General features: G+C 40.6%; 1 protein-coding gene and 1 pseudogene across 3 annotated transcripts in view; one reads left to right on the top strand and one right to left on the bottom strand.

Moving 5' to 3' along the window:
- Positions 1–18,279, bottom strand: part of YTHDF2 (YTH N6-methyladenosine RNA binding protein F2) — a 33,247-nt gene that overhangs the window by 11,730 nt on the left and 3,238 nt on the right. For 2 of the 3 annotated variants that reach the window (XM_007461815.1, XM_007461816.1), the window contains one exon: positions 15,362–16,948. In XM_007461815.1, the coding sequence (XP_007461877.1) occupies positions 15,362–16,948 (1,587 nt within the window). Of the gene's footprint in view, positions 1–5,942; positions 5,951–15,361; positions 16,949–18,279 lie in introns of all 3 variants that reach the window. The other variant, XM_007461814.1, reaches the window with a different exon arrangement.
- LOC103083064 (60S ribosomal protein L6 pseudogene) lies at positions 9,957–10,803 on the top strand (annotated as a pseudogene).

Below are 18,279 nucleotides of genomic sequence, written 5' to 3'. Positions count from 1 at the left end.
AACAACAAAAAAAAAAAAAAAAAAAAAAAAACTTAAAACATTAAAGCCTCTTAGAAGTAGCCATAATGTCTCTGAGGAGTAGATTATAACAAGTAACATGGAGGATATTCAGCCAAAGACATCTGCACCTTTTAATGAACAAACAATACAGGCAATTCACTAGAGGCTCATAATATTGATAGCTGATGAAAATTACTACTCAAAAGACCCTTTCAGCCTTAAGGCAGGCCACAGTATAAAAAGGTACAGCCAGACTTATCAGACACATGTGAATTCTAACATTGCTTCTAAAGTTGAAGTCTTTTTTGACCCAGAAATATGGCAGTTTAATATGGTTCTGATTAATATTTAATAAAAATGAACTCAACATCTCAAAAAAAAAGATGAAGTCTTGAGACTAGCAGGCAGAGACTGGAAGGAGGACTACAGAGCAAAGGAAGAAACTTACAGGAAAAATAAGCATGAGGAATTTGAGGTGGGGGACATACAAAACACTACCTAATGACATTTATAATTTAAATACAAGAGAATCACCTACAGGGCTGATAAAATGCAGATTCCAAAGCCTCAACTCCAAAGGTGCCCACTCAGTAGGTGAGGAAACACAAGAATCTGCAAAGTAAGTAACTCTCAGATGGTAACCTGTACAAACTGGGAAACTTCTCTTCAATTGCTTCTAATCCTTTTAAGAAATACCTAGGGAGCTTACTAAATAAAATTTCAGTTTAGTAAATCTGGGGGTAAACCTAGTTATCAGTATTTTTGTAAATACTTTCCAGGTGACTCAAAGTTTGCTTTAAATTGTTGTTACCATTTTTTTTGGAATTTATACTCTGAAGCTCTCACACCACGTCCACCCTGCTCCCCTCCCCGGGGACCCCTTTGCAGGCTTATGGACTGCAAGTAAGGTAACATTTGTCATAAATGATTTTGAATTACCCAAGAACTTGTCTAGGGTTCTAGTTCTGCCACTAAATGAGGTAATCTTGCAGTCTGTGTACAAAAAGAGTTAGGTAGCCTAAAACCTTCCCATTAGACTTTATAATCTTAACCTTCCAGAGTAATTATTCAGAACCATTTGTGTTCTCCCTTACTCTTGCTGCCTGTCATTAGCAGCAACTCTCTCACAAGGTTAAGTAGAGTAGATCCAATCTGCTCCCTTTTGATGCTTGTGATGATGGAGTTTTAAACCTAAGTGCTTAAATAAAGGTTTAAGTTTCAACCAATTATGCTCTCCTCATATAGCCAATGAAGAGCTGACTGACTACAGGCATTAGTAGATAATAGAACATTGCAGTTAGTTATTTTAAATGATAAATGTGAAGATGCAGCAAGGCCTAAGAACAGAAAAGCTTTGGGGCAAAACGAATTCCAGCTCTTCTACAACCTAGCTAGTGATCTTAACAAAATTATTCTTTTCTGAATCTCAGTTCCCTAACTGTAAAATGAAGATAATCTTGGGGACTCCCTGTCGGTCCCATGGTTAGGACTTGGAAGCTTCCACTGCAGGGGGCCCCGAGTACATCAGGGAATTAAGATCCCACAAGCCAAGCAGCAAGGCCAAAAAAAAAAAACACGAAGAAAAAAGAAAATAATCTTATTCTACAGGATTGTTACAAGGGATCAGAGATAAGATATGGAAAGTGCCTTATGTACAAATGCAAAAAATGGGTAAATATGGGTAAATACCTGAAGTATTAAGGGGGAAAAGCAAGATAAAATACTACACAGAATATGATAATAATTGTATAAACCACTAACTTGTGTCGGAAAATAAGCCAAAATGATGAGCGGTTTTGTCAGGGTAGAGGAACTATGAGTGAGTTTTCTTTTACTGTCTACACATTTTATAATTTGGTTATTACAATGAAAATTGAATGCACACGGAAAATTTACAAATGCTAATATAAAATTTGCACATTGCAAATTTTTTTTAACATGCAAACAGTTTAAAAGCTCTATATGCTATCTATACCCTGATTGCGCAAAAGGTCCACATGAAGTCAAAAGCTTACATATAAGTCTACCTTTTCTAAATGGATTCACATATTACACAAGTGATCTGTCCAAATTTTTAGCTTTGGCACATGTAGCAGAGTATTAAATACTTCATAAGAACCACCAGGTATTACAACAGCAGTAAATGCAAATGAGTTGGAAAGAGCAACTGCCTGCCTCTTCCCGCTCCCCACATATCCAACAGCTTAAACTTGAAGGTTTAGCCATTTTCTTCCTTCATCTTTCTTTCCACAATCTTTTCCTATATACATCCTTCTAGACCCAACTCAAAGCCAGTCTTCCATAAAAATGACTCAACTCTGGTCTTGCTATTCTTTTCTTCTGTACTTGGTCTCATCCTGTAAAATGAGCACTTTTGTGTGTGTGTGTGTGGTACACGGGCCTCTCACTGTTGCGGCCTCTCCCGTTGCAGAGCACAGGCTCCAGACGCGCAGGCTCAGCGGCCATGGCTCACGGGCCTAGCCGCTCCGCGGCATGTGGGATCTTCCCGGACCGGGGCACGAACCCGTGCCCCCTGCATCGGCAAGCGGACTCTCAACCACTGCGCCACCAGGGAAGCCCAAAATGAGCACTTTAATACCCACTATACTATACTGTTTCACTTTTATTTCCTCCCTATGGCTAACTGGATTTAAATCAGTTCAATTAGGAATTGCTTATTCAGCAAGGGATGAAAAGCATTAGGGCACACTATTGAGCTAGTTGTTAGTCTATACTGTCTAGTTGTTATAACTAGAAAAATTTGCTTTGGAGGTGGTGGCAGCAGGATGCAAATTTAAATTGAATTACCTGTTTCTGTGGAGAAAGGCAGAAAGGATGATCTGAGCCTACCACACTCTTCCTCATTTGCAGACTTGCAGATTTCAATGGTGAAGAAAGAGAACTTTTGTTTTCCCTATTCAAGGAACAGAGCTTTTCCTCCTCTACATGAAACTCCTATATAGTGCAGGTGTCAGTCCTTTATCATACAGTTCCTTAAACTAAGGCAGTCAAAGCCAATGCTGTAGCATCGCCAGCTGCTGTGAGATGTTTTTCTAATCCCTCCCTTCCTCCAAGACTAAATAACCAATATACCTAAATGAGATGCTGAAGCTGCAGATTCCTTACATTTCTTCAATTTCAAAATAGATTCCCCCACCCCCAACTCCACCTCCATGCACCATTACTCCATTTTTTGAAAAATTCCTGTCATCCAGTGGATTCCAAATTATGCTTCATAGAGGAGATGCTTCGAAGATCACCCAGGGAAAAGAAGAGAGCTGAGTGTGTGAAATTAGCCATTCATGGGGTTCTGAGTAAGGTTTTGTTTGGAGGAGAAAAAAAGAATTCCACTTTTAAAAAGTTTGAAAACTGGGGCCTCCCTGGTGGCGCAGTGGTTGGGAGTCCGCCTGCCGATGCAGGGGATACGGGTTCGTGCCCCGGTCTGGGAGGATCCCACGTGCCGCGTAGCGGCTGGGCCCGTGAGCCGCGTAGCGGCTGGGCCTGTGAGCCGTGGCCGCTGAGCTTGCGCGTCCGGCAACGGGAAAGGCCACGACAGTGAGAGGCCCACATATCGCAAAAAAAAAAAAAAAAAGTTTGAAAACTGTCATAGGACTAATCTTTACTTCTGGCAGGTAAGCAGAATGGTTCACATCCAAGTAATTCTTGATTTAAACTATTCAAAGTAAATACTAAATGATTCTAGAATTGCTAACTACCCCTTGTCCCAAAATGTTTAAGTTTGGAAAAACAGCAGTCCCCTCTGGATCAATCTTTAGCCATAGCAAAAACAGAATACTGACATTTTTAATACCCTACTGCATTTCAGACATTGTTATATGGTCTAATTCACCAAAACAGCCCGTACTAACTAAACAGAAGCTGGTCTTACTTCATTAAATCCCTGAAAGACTTGGAACAGACAGCTTAGAAAACTTCAAGGTTGTGAAGGGCTGGAACACTACAGAAACAACAAATGCACAGTCTGTTGAATGATGTATGGAGACCAAAACCTTCAAACCCCTAACAAAGCACTCTCATGTTACTTTTATTCAGATAGTTGTTGGCATTTGCAGTCATCTGCTACCTCTCTACAGTCTCTGAATAAGTTGATTATACCCCACTGCTTGAAATTCTACTCAAGATATAGCCCTTTCCTTGTTCTATTTCTAAAGCTCCAACTACTCCCTCTCAAACCCTTTCACTTGGTCCCTCTTTAATCCATCCTTTAAATTGTGTTATTGCTGGGGGTTCTTTCTTTGGCCCTCTTCTCTCAATGCATGTTGGCTCTGGAACCGCACTGAAGTAGAACATCAGCTCTGCTTTCTTAGTTTGGGCAACTGTGCAAAAAGAATGTACTCTTTTCTGTGCTTCAGTGCCTTCATCTGTAAAACTGAGATAGCTGTACATACCTCACAATGATAGAATTAAATGAAAACGTACATAAAAATATGTATTCAGGGACTTCCCTGGTAGCGCAGTGGTTAAGAATCCACCTGCCAATGCAGGGAACATGGGTTCGATCCCTGTCCCGGGAAGATCCCACATGCCGCAGAGCAACTAAAGCCCGTGTGCCACAACTACTGAGCCCACGTGCCACAACTACTGAAGCCCGTGCGCCTAGAGCCCATGCTCCGCAACAAGAAAAGCCACCACAATGAGAAGCCCACGCAGCACAACAAGGAGTAGCCCCCGCTCACCACAACTAGAGAAAGCCCGCACGCAGCAATGCGGACCCAACACAGCCAAAGACAAATAAAATATTTATTTTTTTAAAAATGTATTCAGGGGCTTCCCAGGTGGCGCAGTGGTTGAGAGTCCGCCTGCCGATGCAGGGGACACGAGTTCGTGCCCCGGTCCGGGAATATCCCACATGCCGCAGAGCGGCTGGGCCCATGAGCCATAGCTGCTGAGCCTGCGCGCCCGGAGCCTGTGCTCGCAACGGGAGAGGCCACAACAGTGAGAGGCCCACGTAGCGCCAAAAAAATAAATAAATAAAAATAAAAATAAATAAAATAAATAAAAAATGTATTCAGGACAGGTGCATATTAGACACTACAGAATGAGCAATAATTTCAGCCATTATTTATATTAACAATATTCTTGAAGAATCTTAAACTCATCCATGCCTTTACCTATACTGAGAGCTGGAAACTCCCAAATTTCTATCAACAGATCTCTCCTGAGCTCCAGATCCTACTATCACCTTTCTGTCCTACAAGCACCCCAAATACTATTTCCAAAAGCCAACACATCTCCAAACCCTAACCTGCTGCTCATCCCATATTCTCTAAGTTTTTTTTTAAGTAACTAATCAGCAAATATTTCTACCACATTTTTCAACTGTAACTCCCCCATTCCCACTATCTTGATACAGGCTCTGTCTTTCTCCCAACTACTGTAAAAGACTCTCATTTGGTATTTGAGTGACCTACACCTCTCTCTCCTCATTTAATAGATGACTTCAGGTAAGTTGCTAACCTGAGTTTCCATTTTCCTACCTGTAAGTATGGGATACTGCCTCCCGGAGTTGGTGTGGGGATTAAAGTAAAACTATGAAAGTACCTAACGAAGTCAGTGCTAAGTATTTCATCCTTCTCATCCTCTAAACTGTCACTCTACACTGACTATCCTCCCTTACAATCAAAACATAAGTACAGGATAAAAATCCAAAGCCCTGGGCTTTCCTGGTGGCGCAGTGTTTGAGAGTCCGCCTGCTGATGCAGGGGACACAGGTTCGTGCCCCGGGCCAGGAAGATCCCACATGCTGCGGAACGGCTGGGCCCATGAGCCATGGCCGCTGAGCCTGCGCGTCCAGAGCCTGTGCTCCACAGCGGGAGAGGCCACAACAGTGAGAGGCCCACGTACCGCAAAAAAAAATAATAATAATAATTTAAAAAATAAATAAATAATCCAAAGCCCTTCTTATACTAGGCCCAACCAACCTCTCCAGCTTTATCACTTATTCTTTCCATATTAAACTTCTCATTTCACAAGACCCAGTTTTCTATCTGGCAAACTCCACATATCACACAGTGGTCCATGGGCTTTGGGACTAGAGAGAGACTGTGGCTTTGGGTGGAGTTCCAACGTATTTTCATTTATTGATACTAATGACTTAAAGACAAAAGTGAAATAACAAAGACATATGTCAGAACTTCACTGGCTTGTCAATTTGAGCAACTTCCTTGCTAAACTGGATAATAATTTTCAAATTCTGGAAGACTAATTCTTCAAATTTTGTTTTATTCAAAATATGTCAGGGATAGAGACATGACACACTTAAGTTTAATCTGCATTAAGGGAATTCCCTGAGTGGTTAGAACTCCGCTCAATCCCTGGTCGGGGAACTAAGATCCCACGTGCCTTGTGGTAAATCTATATTAATATTTTCTCCATCCCTTTAAGTCTAGACAATCAAGAAAAATCAAGTCCTGATTTGTATATAGCATTTGCCAATTTCCATGGTGTCAATAACATGGCTGACCTCAAACTACCAGTGGAATACAGGAATACAGTGGGGCTGAGAAGACATGTGCAAAAGCACAATATTATATACTGATACAGACATAATAACTTTAAGAGTGATGAATTTAAATATTACAGTTTAATGGTAATCATAATGGTATTCTAAGTTTATGTAGTTTAACTGTAACATATTACTAACTGTAGTGTACAATGTAATTCAATGTAAACAGAAAGGCATTTAAAATACCTTTTAATACAATGAATTTAATTTTTTTTATTTATTACTAATTTTTTTTGCGGTACGCGGGCCTCTCACTGTTGTGGCTTCTCCCGTTGCGGAGCACAGGCTCCAGACACGCAGGCTCAGTGGCCATGGCTCACGGGCCTAGCCGCTCCGCGGCATGTGGGATCTTCCTGGACCGGGGCACGAACCCGTGTCCCCTGCATCAGCAGGCGGACTCTCAACCACTGCGCCACCGGGGAAGCCCGTATTTAATTTTTAAGTTTATGCAATTTGTTTAATAAAGACTGTGCTTAACAACTAGCTTGCTAAAATTCTTGAAAGCTAAACTGGCTCACAATTAGCTACCTCTAGCACATTATTGGACTTGGACCTTGAATTACCAACTCCACCACTTGTTAGCTATGAGACCTTGTATAAATAACCTCTTTGAGCCTGCTTCCTCATCTAAAATATGAGAATGATACATTAGATGAGATAGCTAAACTTTTATGTATACCATCTGCCAAGCACTGTGCTATCATTTAAGTGCTGATTACCCAATTACTCATTCTATTTGATATAGATCGAATGTTCTTTCCCCCATGAAGACTTTCTTAATTTCCCCAAATTTATTACTTCTCCAGAAAGCCAAAATATTTCTTCATCCCTCTATTACAGCTCTTATCTCATATTTTATCCATTTTGTTGTCCACCTAACAACACTGTCTGGTCCTAAGCCAAAGATGGTGCCTTGTTTATCTGTTCTATCCTAGCAATTAACACAAACATTTGGGGGCTTCCCTGGTGGTCCGCCTGCCAATGCAGGAGACATGGGTTCAAGCCCTGGTCCGGGAAGATCCCACATGCCACGGAGCAACTAAGGCCCATGGGCCACAACTACTAAGCCTGTGCTCTAGAGCCTGTGAGCCACAACTACTGAGCCCGTAGGCCACAACTACTGAAGCCCACATGCCTAGAGCAAGGGCTCCCAACAAGAGAAGCCACCACAATGAGAAGCCTTCGCACCACAATGAAGAGTAGTAGCCCCCGCTCGCCACAACCAGAGAAAAGTCCACATGCAGCAAAGAAGACCCAATGCAGCCAAAAATAAAATTAAATTAAATTTTAAAAAAACACAAAACATTTGTTGAAAGATGGATACAAACAAAGGGCATGCTTCAAAGAGATCCAAATTCAGTATCACCTATTCTCTTTTGGTCCTCCTTTAACAAGGCTACAGAAAGGCATTTTATCCACAAAGCAAGGAATGTGGTGAGTAATACAAATAGAATTCCCTCAACCCTACTGGCAGAAAAACAAGTAAATTTATCTGCAAGACAGAAGGCGACATAGACGGCCTTAGAATTTTACAAAACGTTCAGGTTTGCCATCCTGATTAAAACAGGATGCCCACTCACTAGCTCTGAAGAAGCGATTTAAAACAGTGGTGGAGTGGAGTAATGTTAAATGGAAAGAACAATACTGCATGGTCATTTATTTCCTGAAGATTTAATAGTAAGAAAACAATATATTTGGCTAAAGTGATGTTTCTTTCTTTTCTGATTTTTGTATCACTAAAACTTGGATATTTTAAATTTTTTTCTGAAGTTGAAAATGGAGCCAACATGATTACCTCAAACATTTATAAACAAGGGACTAAATGCCCAAACTAAAGGGTTAGGAAGAAAAAGATGGCTGTAAGGAAAAAAAAAACTTCCTTATATAAGAGAAATATTACTTATGCCAACACTATAGGAAAACTAGATCTTTTTTTAAAGGAAACATTTCTCAAGTAATCACTTCTGTGCTCCTTTGCTAAGTCTTTACTACATTTTAGATAATAATTTTTTTCATTAATATACAGTAAATATATTAATAACTACCCAAACACCTAATCTATACTAAGATTCACTGAGAATCCACAAATCCTGTCATCTATCTCCTTCTGTTCTCAAGTCCTTTCTTATGTTTTATATGTCATTAGTATTTAGGTCAGAAATTATAGAACACAAACAAAAATAAGATCTTACTAAAAAGACCTGTTTTGTACCATCAATTCCTCTCCATGAACCTCAAATGTTATCTTGGGCCACCTAATCCTCTTTTACTCCTCGGTTTCTCTGATCTAAACTACCCCATGTGTGAATCTTCTGTACAATTTACCTAATAAAATTTCTTTTAGTCTCTTCTTGAAACCCTCCTGTGACTAAGACTCCATTTTTAGAAAACTCCCCCTTTACAAAAATCTCCCTCCCTATAACCTTTACCTATTGGTTCCAGTGCTGTCACTAGCATGAAAAATCATTTGATAACAGCTATCATATTCCCCCTTATAAATCATCTCTACTAAGCTAAACACTACGATGAGAAATAAGATAACATGTATAAAGCACAGTGCAGGAAGAAGTGAGCCATATATATATATATATATATATATATATATATATATATATATATATATATATATATATACAGTAATGACACCTATTATTACGAAGTACTGGTTCACCTTTACAAGTTTCCCATTGCCTTTCACTGAAGCTTACATCAAGGACCTCTGCCATCCTAACTCAAATTAGACCTTACTCCTCATTCTCTTAAACTCTAGTACTTTATTTTAAGCCAACTTTGTATCTCTCTCAGTAGATTCCTTCTATATCCAACTAACTGCATAAACATTTCATTTAACTCCCTTTTCCTAATCTAATCTCCAAACTTCCCTTCCTGGAAACCCATTCCACAAACTCCAATTAGACTTGTTCTTGAACTGTACAGGAATTCCTATTCCAACTTATTATTTCTACAGTGTTATTATCTATACAGATTTGGGCTGTTGTGAACCATGTTCACTCTTCTCAAAACACCTCTGGCTATCTTCTATACATCTTCCAAGGCTCAGCTCAGAGATCACTTCTTGCAGGATTCTTCTATGATCAATCAACCCACACCCCAAGCTGGGTTAGGCAATCTTCAAGTTTCCTAACTGGCACTTTGTGCATACCTTGAGAAAACACTTTTCATTTTGTATTGTTACTTGTCACTAATATAAGGCTCCCTGACAATACATTCGTGGTTTCTCTGTAGTGTCTAGCACACAGTAAAGTTGTTCCAAGAAAAGATAAATAGCTTCATCTCAATTCTTAAACACTATAATAAATTTTCAGTATGTCCAAACACACTCCAAGTCACCATTTTTAGGTCTTCTGCCTGAAAATCAGAATAATCCTAAAGGTAAAGAAATCCTGAGTTCTTTTTCTCATCTTGCAAGATGGTGGGTGAAAAGGCTGAGAAGCCAGATACTAAGGAGGAAAAACCTGAAGCCAAGAAGGCTGATGCTGGTGGCAAGGTTAAAAAGGTGAAGCAGGTTAAGAACGGGAAGCCCCCCTGCAGCCAAAACCCTGTCCTGGTCAGAGGAACTGCAGATATTCCCGATCGGCTATGTATTCCAGAAAGACCTTGTACAAGAGTAAGTATTCAGCAGCTAAATCCAAGGTTGAAAAGAAAAAGAAGGTGAAGGTTCTTGCTACTGTCACAAAACCAGCTGGTGGTGACAAGAATGGTGGTACCTGGGTGTTTACACTTCACAAAATGCCTAGGTATTATCCTACTGAAGATGTGCCTCGAAAGCTGTTGAGTCACGGCAAAAAACCCTTCAGTAAGCATGTGAGAAAACTGCACGCTAGCATCACTCCTGGGACCATTTTGATTATCCTCATTGGGCACCACAGAGGCAAGAGGGTCATTTTCCTGAAGCAGCTGAGCAGTGGCTTGCTACTTGTGACTGGGCCTCTGTCCCTCAATCAAGTTCCTCTGAGGAGAACACACCAGAAATCTGTCACTGCCACTTCCATCAAAACTGATATCAGTGGTGTGAAAATCCCAGAACATCTCACTGATGCTTACTTCAACAAGAAACTGCGTAAGCCCAGGCACCAGGAAGGTGAGATCTTCGACACAGAGAGAAATACGAGATTACAGAGCAGCGGAAGGTTGATCAGAAAAATGTGGACTCACAAATTCTGCGAAGAATCAAAGCTGTTCCTCAACTCCAGGGTTACCTCCCCTCTGTGTTCGCTCTTACAAATGGAATTTATCCTCACAAAGTAGTGTTCTAAACTTCTTACAAAAGAACCTAATTAAATAATTCGGTCCAAAAAAAAAAATCCTGCTATTCTCACTTAATAGCAATGAAATTTTTAAAAATATACACCTTAAGCTGTTGTCACTATAGTAATATTTACTCTAGATCTGTCTCTCCTAAATCTCCCCTTAGCTTTCCAGTTATTCAGAAAAATCTTTACCCAAGTGCCTGATTGAGTCTAATGTTGGGCTAGACATTAAGAGAATTACACAGCCCTTAGTCTCCCCTACTAGACTATCTTATTTTTACCTAGAGTTAAAAAGCTAGAAAGATAAGACAAAACTAAACCAACTAGGGACTTCCCTGGTGGCACAGTGGATAGGACTCCGCACTCCTAATGCGGGGGGGCCCGGGTTCAATCGCTGGTCAGGGATCTAGACCCATATGCATGCTGCAAATAAGAGTTCGCATGCCACAAATGAGGAGCCCGCGTGTGGCAAACTAAGGAGCCCTGGAGCCACAACTAAGGAGCCTGCCTGCTGCAACTAAGACCGGGAACAACCAAATAAATAAATATTGGGGGGGGGGGGAAACTAAACCAATTATTTTATGAGGTTTCTTTAAAAAAAAAAAATCACTATTGCAGGGAGTATCTCTCCCTTTATGCCCCACTATTCCAAAGTTGAGACAGAAAAAGATTAACTGACTGCCATCATCTTCTGAATAGCTGACAGTAATACTCAACAACAACAACAAAATTTTAAGAAAAAAGCTCATATGGCAATATATAGCACAGGCAAGACCTTCAAAAAGCATATATCCTGGGCTTCCCTAGTGGCGCAGTGGTTGAGAGTCCGCCTGCCGATGCAGGGTACACGGGTTCGTGCCCCGGTCCGGGAAGATCCCACATGCTGCGCAGCGGCTGGGCCGGTGAGCCATGGCCGCTGAGCCTGCACGTCCGGAGCCTGTGCTCCGCAACTGGAGAGGCCACAACAGTGAGAGGCCCGCGTACCGCAAAAAAAAAAAAAAAAAAAAAAAGCATATATCCTTTGACACAGCACTTAAGGATAGGTATGAATCAATATTTATATCTTAGGATATTTACAACAGTGTTATTTCATCTGGAAAAAAATTATAAAGAAGCTACTCAGTAACAGGGACTGGTAAATTACAATGAATTTTTGATAGAATATTATGAAGCCATCAAAAGTGATGTCACAGCTATATACACTAATATGCATAAGATAGATAACTAATAAGAACCTTCTGTATAAAAGAATAAATTAAATAAATTTTTTTTTTTAAAAGTGATGTCACAGGGCTTCCCTGGTGGCTCAGCGGCTAAGAATCCACCTGCCAATGCAGGGGACTCAGGTTTGAGCCCTGGTCTGGGAAGATCCCACATGCCGCGGAGCAACTAAGTCCGTGCACCACAACTACTGAGGCTGCGCTCTAGAGCCCATGAGCCACAACTACTGAAGCCCACACACCTAGAGCCCATGCTCCTCAACAAGAGAAGCCACTGCAACGAGAAGCCTGCACACGGCAAGGAAGAGTAGCTCCCGCTCGCCACAACCAGAGAAAAGCCCGCACGCAGCAACACAGACCCAGCGCAAACAAAAATAAAATAAATTTTTAAAAAGTGATGTCACAGAATAACAATTAGAGGAAAGTTCTAAATAAACGCAGAAAGCAGTTTACAAAATAATATCTGAAGTATACAACAAAGTAAACAAAGTCACTGAAATTTGCTAGAAGTGTCAAGCCAGACAGATCCAAAATATCCAAGCCAGACAGATCTTGAAGGTTCTATGGTATTGAATTAGATCATGTGACAGAACAAGGCAAAAATGGCTGTAGTTCTGCTTCAGTGTGTTCTGCCAAGAAACATGCCCAATCACGGAACTTTAGAACAGCTGTGACATCATTTTCAGGATGAAGTTTTAAGTATTTCCCTACTGACTGAGTTTCCATTTGGCTGGAAGATTTTTTCCAATCTTGTAAATAATACCAAGGCACATGTACAAACAACCCACTTAAGGGAGTCTATGCTTCAATGAGCTATCAGTCCCATTATCATGAAACTTGTTTTGTCTTGGAAGCCTAATAAAAACTGGAAGAACAGTTTACAGTCAGTTATGTAAGGATGTTAAAGGGTAACAGTGGGCAACACAGGAGTAAGGCAATACTGACTGAAAGGGTAGCTGAGTTTGGAAACAATCATAGGGACCTTCCTGAAACCCCAGCAAGCTCTTCTTAAAGAAAGTAAACTAAAAAGTAATCTGACACAAGTATAATTGAAGCTTTTAAGTTTTTACCTTTGGTGGTTTGTTCACCAGCCTCAGAACAATTAGGATACTCGCTCATCAAAAGTCTTTACAGAACGGTTTTAAGAGCCATTAGTTAGCTTAAAAAAGACCCTAAACCTTGATTATTATTACACTCACTGAAAACACAAGGCTAGTCAATGAATCTTACACCTACTTATGAAGTTTTATCATTCACTGAACCACTCAAGTGAACACAGATATATACTTGATTAAAAGTGCACACAAATTAACAATCCTCAGACTTGCTACTTCACTTTTAAACACAAGTTTTCCCACTAGTTGTAACAAATACAAATTTATCTTAGCGGCTATGCTGCACATTCCAAAAAATACTCCTATCTTTGCCTTCCTGCTTTTAAATCACAAGATGTAGGACAGAACTTTGCAGATGAAAGTAAGCAGATTCTTAATATGTGACAAATACTATGAATATTTCAAGTAGTTAAACCAAGCACCTGGATGCCCCCACACACGTTCATAATCTGCTATGCCACTACATGATGCCTAAAAGGCCACAGCCTCCTTCCTTGTTCCTCTAGAAAGAGAAAGCCTGTTAAGACATCTTTAGAGCCTTTCAGATGTTTGGCAAAAATAATCAAATATCTTTTTTCTATAGATTCTGGAGGATTTTAAGTTAAACTGTTAAACTCTGGGAAAGGAAAGAGTTTAAAGAACCAAAAAGTACCAAGTTTTTTCTGACAGCCAACTTTCCAGTAACCTGGCTCTATCTCCCCAATACTTTCAGCATCACTGACAAGTATACCTCTATTTCTTATTTGTCTGTACACACTGGAAGATAAAGAGTCAACCATCCTGGGCTTCCCTGGTGGCTCAGGGGTTAAGAATCCACCTGCCAATGGAAGGGACACAGGTTCGAGCCCTTGTCCGGGAAGATTCCACATGCTGCGGAGCAACGAAGCCCGTGCGCCACAACTACTGAGCCTGTGCCCTAGAGCCCGCACACCTAGAACCCATGCTCCACAACAAGAGGAGCCACTGCAATGAGAGGCCCGCTCACTGCAACTAGAGGAAGCCCACAAACAGCAACGAAGACACAATGCAGCCAAAATAAAAGTCAACCATCCAGCTTTAGACAACTATGGACCTCTGATTCTGTGTTATGGAGGTCAAGAATCTACCAGAGCAAACTTACTTCTCTGAGCAGCCTTCCTCCCACTGCTCAAAGGAATAAGTCTTTATAGAGGCATAACAAGTGCCTCAGGTCCTAGATCAATTACATAAGATCCCTATGAATTTATGGAAAATTCAAGGAAAATGTATTTACATTAAGTCTGTTAGGTTTTGTTTATTTTACATCTGAAGCTAACCACTCAGGATTCTATCATTAATATATACATGTTTTAAAAACATTTTCTCCTTGCCATTATCTTTTCACCTACTTCCTATACTTCAACATGTCTAACTTCTGGATAATATGATCTGCCCCAACCACTATTTTATCATTTTCTTATGGTCCTAGAGTTTACACTCAATACATGGGATCAAGCATTACCCCCCCTTTCAAATAAATTCAACTCTTTACTTTGGAACTATTCCCTATCACTATGTCCAAGATTCCCACTTGTTACAGAAGAAAAGAGAAAGTGAATCTTTAGGAATACAACCAAATGTTAAGAACAAGAGGCCAGCTTTTTTGGATGATCTGCTTTCCAAGTTTTATATAATTACCTTTTCTAATGGGAAAAAGATTTTGAAAAAAAAAGTGATTAACCAGAACACTACAAAAGACAGAAGGTAGGTCTGAAAAACATCCTCTTAACACTGCCAGTTGTCAGCAGGCAGGCAGAAATGTCAGGGCTTGGTGACACACCAACTCTTGAAAATAACTACAGTACCCCAACAAGGCCAAAAGTTAATTCCGACAGAATTATCTTTTTCTCTGCCACATTACAGCCTCAATTTTCTCCTACTTTCATTTCTACATTTCTATCACTTCAATTATTCCCTTTATGTTTTTTTCAGACTCATTCTTCACCTCTTTCTGCATCATGTAAAGCCAGTTTCTCTAAGGTTGTTTCTGCTTTAACTTAAGCCCACAATTCTGTCCTCCATTAGTGTTCCCATATTCTTTCACCCTAAGGTTCAAATAATAAGACCAATTATCCTCCATTAAGGCTTGAACTGTTAAGTGATACTTGTGTTATTTACAAAGCTTTTATTAATGGTTCGGTATAACACCTCTCCTGTTCTCTCTAGTTCCTTCTCCTTCCTTTAAAGTCTTAAGAAGGGTAAGCTGGTTACCTTTTTAACACTTTCTTCTTCCTCTTGGCGTTTCTCATAGTGTGAGAAGTCATCAAAAATGGAAGTGGTGTGCTTGTAGCTGGCTATGATTTTCAACACCTGCTTAGCCTTTTCCAGAGGCACTTCCTGAGTGTCCCTGGAGTTGGTCACTGGTTTATTCTCGTTGTTCTCTAGGCGAATGTGTCGCAACTGGCTATTGGGAACGTCCTTCACAAAAATCCACCTGACATCAAAACGACCCTTCCATTTGTCCTGGGACCACACACCCGCACATGTGTTGTAGTCCACAGCAGATTTCATTTCTGCAACGCCACAGAAGTGTCCACTGCCGTTGACACTGAAGAGTAAGTAAACGGGGCCCTTCCCGTTCATGGAGCGATACGCAGCATCCAGTCTCTTGTTACCATGCTCTGTGCTGCACCAGATATTATACTTAATGGAACGGTGGATATCGTCCTCAGAGTAGCTCTTAATGATGAAAACCCGGCCATGTTTCAGATTCCAGTCAAAATCCTTGGGGTTATAGTTATTAATGGACCGCAGCTTCTCCAACACTGGGTGAGGTTCTGAAGGAGTAGATCCAGATCCAGCCTGAGACTGTCCTACTCCATTACCATCCACCCCATTATGACCGAACCCACTGCCACGGTTCCGAGGTGCTACCCAGCGGGTTGGCTGAGCTGCCTGTTGCTGCACTGAGAGCTGGGCAGGCTGTGGTGGTGGTGGGGGCAATGGCTGTGTCTGTTGCCCTACTGATGCCTGAGCCGCTGGTGGGCTACTGTTAGCCTGCTGACCTACAGGCTGGGGAGACCCCTGGGTTGGCTGCTGACCTATGTTCTGAACCAAAGCCTGTGAGGGGGTCTTTGCCACAGGACCCTTGTTATCCCAAGTTCCAATATCCATGTTATGTTTTATTGGAGGTGGTGGAAGACTTGACCCTGCAATGCCATTCTTGGTCTTCAACTTGGGTTGCTGTTTTGCAGGCTTGCTAGCAATATCAGCCCAAGATGCTGGTTTTGGAGGAGCAATGGTAGCTGGAGGCAAACTATTGGAAGCCACGATGTTACTAGTAATGGACCCGCTACCAACAGCAGAGCCTACAACTTTTGGAACATTGCTTGCAACTTCTGTGCTACCCAACTTCAGGGCTGCCATCCCCTGGTCTATAGTATTCATGCCAGGAGCCTTATTGAGGGTCTCACTGGCAAAAGCTGACTGTCCATCAATCATGGCTCCACCTAAGGAGCTAGGTGCATAAGCATAATTGCTACTATATCCAGAGCTCTGAGTAGACTGTCCCTGAGAACTGTTACTTCCCCAAGCTGAGAAGTCAATCCCACTGGGAAAGAAATTAAAACCATGCTGACCAAGAAATGGAGTGCTACCCAGGGCTCCTGGTTGTCCGAACATTGCATCTGGTAGGAAGTGAGGCTCTCCGTTGCTCAGCTGTCCATAAGAAGTTAGATAGGGCATGGCTGTGTCACCCCCAGTAGACCAAGCAGCTTCACCCAAAGAATAGGAGAAGCCAATGGAGGGACTGTAGTAACTGGGTAAGTAGGAATCTGACATGGCAGTATATGCATTATTCTGTGGAAGAAGAAAAAAGGGTTAATTAAAACTAAACACAAAAATACATAAAACGACCAGAACATTTCCTCTCCCAATTATTCACACAATTCAAATATTTCAGTCACTACCATAAAAAAGGAGAGTGACCTTTTCAGATGGTCTCTTCCCATAAAGTTGCTGCTATTTTTATAGACTTAGATAATATTTTGGTTTAATAATTGAACTGCTTAAACATTTAAAATTAAACTGACATACAGTGAATACCAGCCTTACCTTTTAGTGCTACAATTCAGAAAAGGGAAAACCCGTCATCTCACTAAGTTTAAGTCTTCCTCTATAGATGTACTGAGATGATGCCTTCATTAAAACCACTATCTCTGGACTGAAGGAGTGGGAATATTGGTAGAAAGAAAAAGTATTCACAAGAGTTTCCTATTAAAACTTACTATATAATAGATAAAACAAAAATAACTGGAAATTTCAAGTTCTATCCCAAAAATCTGTGCAGCCATTCCTCAACCATAAACCAAAAATCAAGCTTCAGTACACCTACTCTACAGTAAAGCCTCCTGGCAAACCATCTGGGAACATCAAGAGATGCCACTATTTAAGTATAACCTGGAAAGAAAATGTACAGCGGCTTCCAGAAGATTCAAAACCAAAAAAAATGTTGCTACCTGTTTTGCTTCACCTATAAAAGTTAAGGCCGTAAGCTAAAATGCACACCTTTTTCATTAAAAACAGGAATATAATTCTAAAGACAGTACAGTCCACATCTTTATAAAAGGAATCATCCTTCAGAATGACAACCAGAAATAAAGTTATACGCAACTAGTCCTCACATTAGAAGACAGATTACATTGCAGAAGCATTCTTACTTTCATTTATGCTGACAGTTCTTTTTTATAAATCCTAGTAACTCACAAAGTACTCCCTTAAATGAGAAGCCAGAGATATATAGAATTGGTTTCTATAGATATAGACTCAGCTCAACTCAAAAATAGACTACTTTAACTTCAAAACAGCTCTGGTATCTAAGAATCCACTAACTAGTCAATAGGGAGTTTTGTTCGTAAGAGACCTGGATGACCATAACTATGTCAGGCCTTAAGTTTGTATTACCAAAGCCAATAGTACTTCTTCCTAGCCACTAAAACACATCTCCTGAAGATTAAATATTTCAACTAATATAGTTTGATAAAATGGTGGTGCTTCTCTCTGCCAATTCTAAATTTTCTTTTAAAAACATAACTCTTTCACATATACCTTCAAGTTTAAGAGAAGTCTATTTCTCGAAGACAGTGTTATAATTTTAACAGCCCCAAATCCACTATGAATAAGAAATTCAG

This window comes from Lipotes vexillifer, unplaced genomic scaffold (assembly GCF_000442215.2).
Source record: "Lipotes vexillifer unplaced genomic scaffold, Lipotes_vexillifer_v1.1 scaffold699, whole genome shotgun sequence".
Lineage (NCBI taxonomy): Eukaryota > Metazoa > Chordata > Mammalia > Artiodactyla > Lipotidae > Lipotes > Lipotes vexillifer.
The sequence above is the reverse complement of the archived record's forward strand: the minus strand, read 5'-3'. Positions and strand labels throughout refer to the sequence as shown.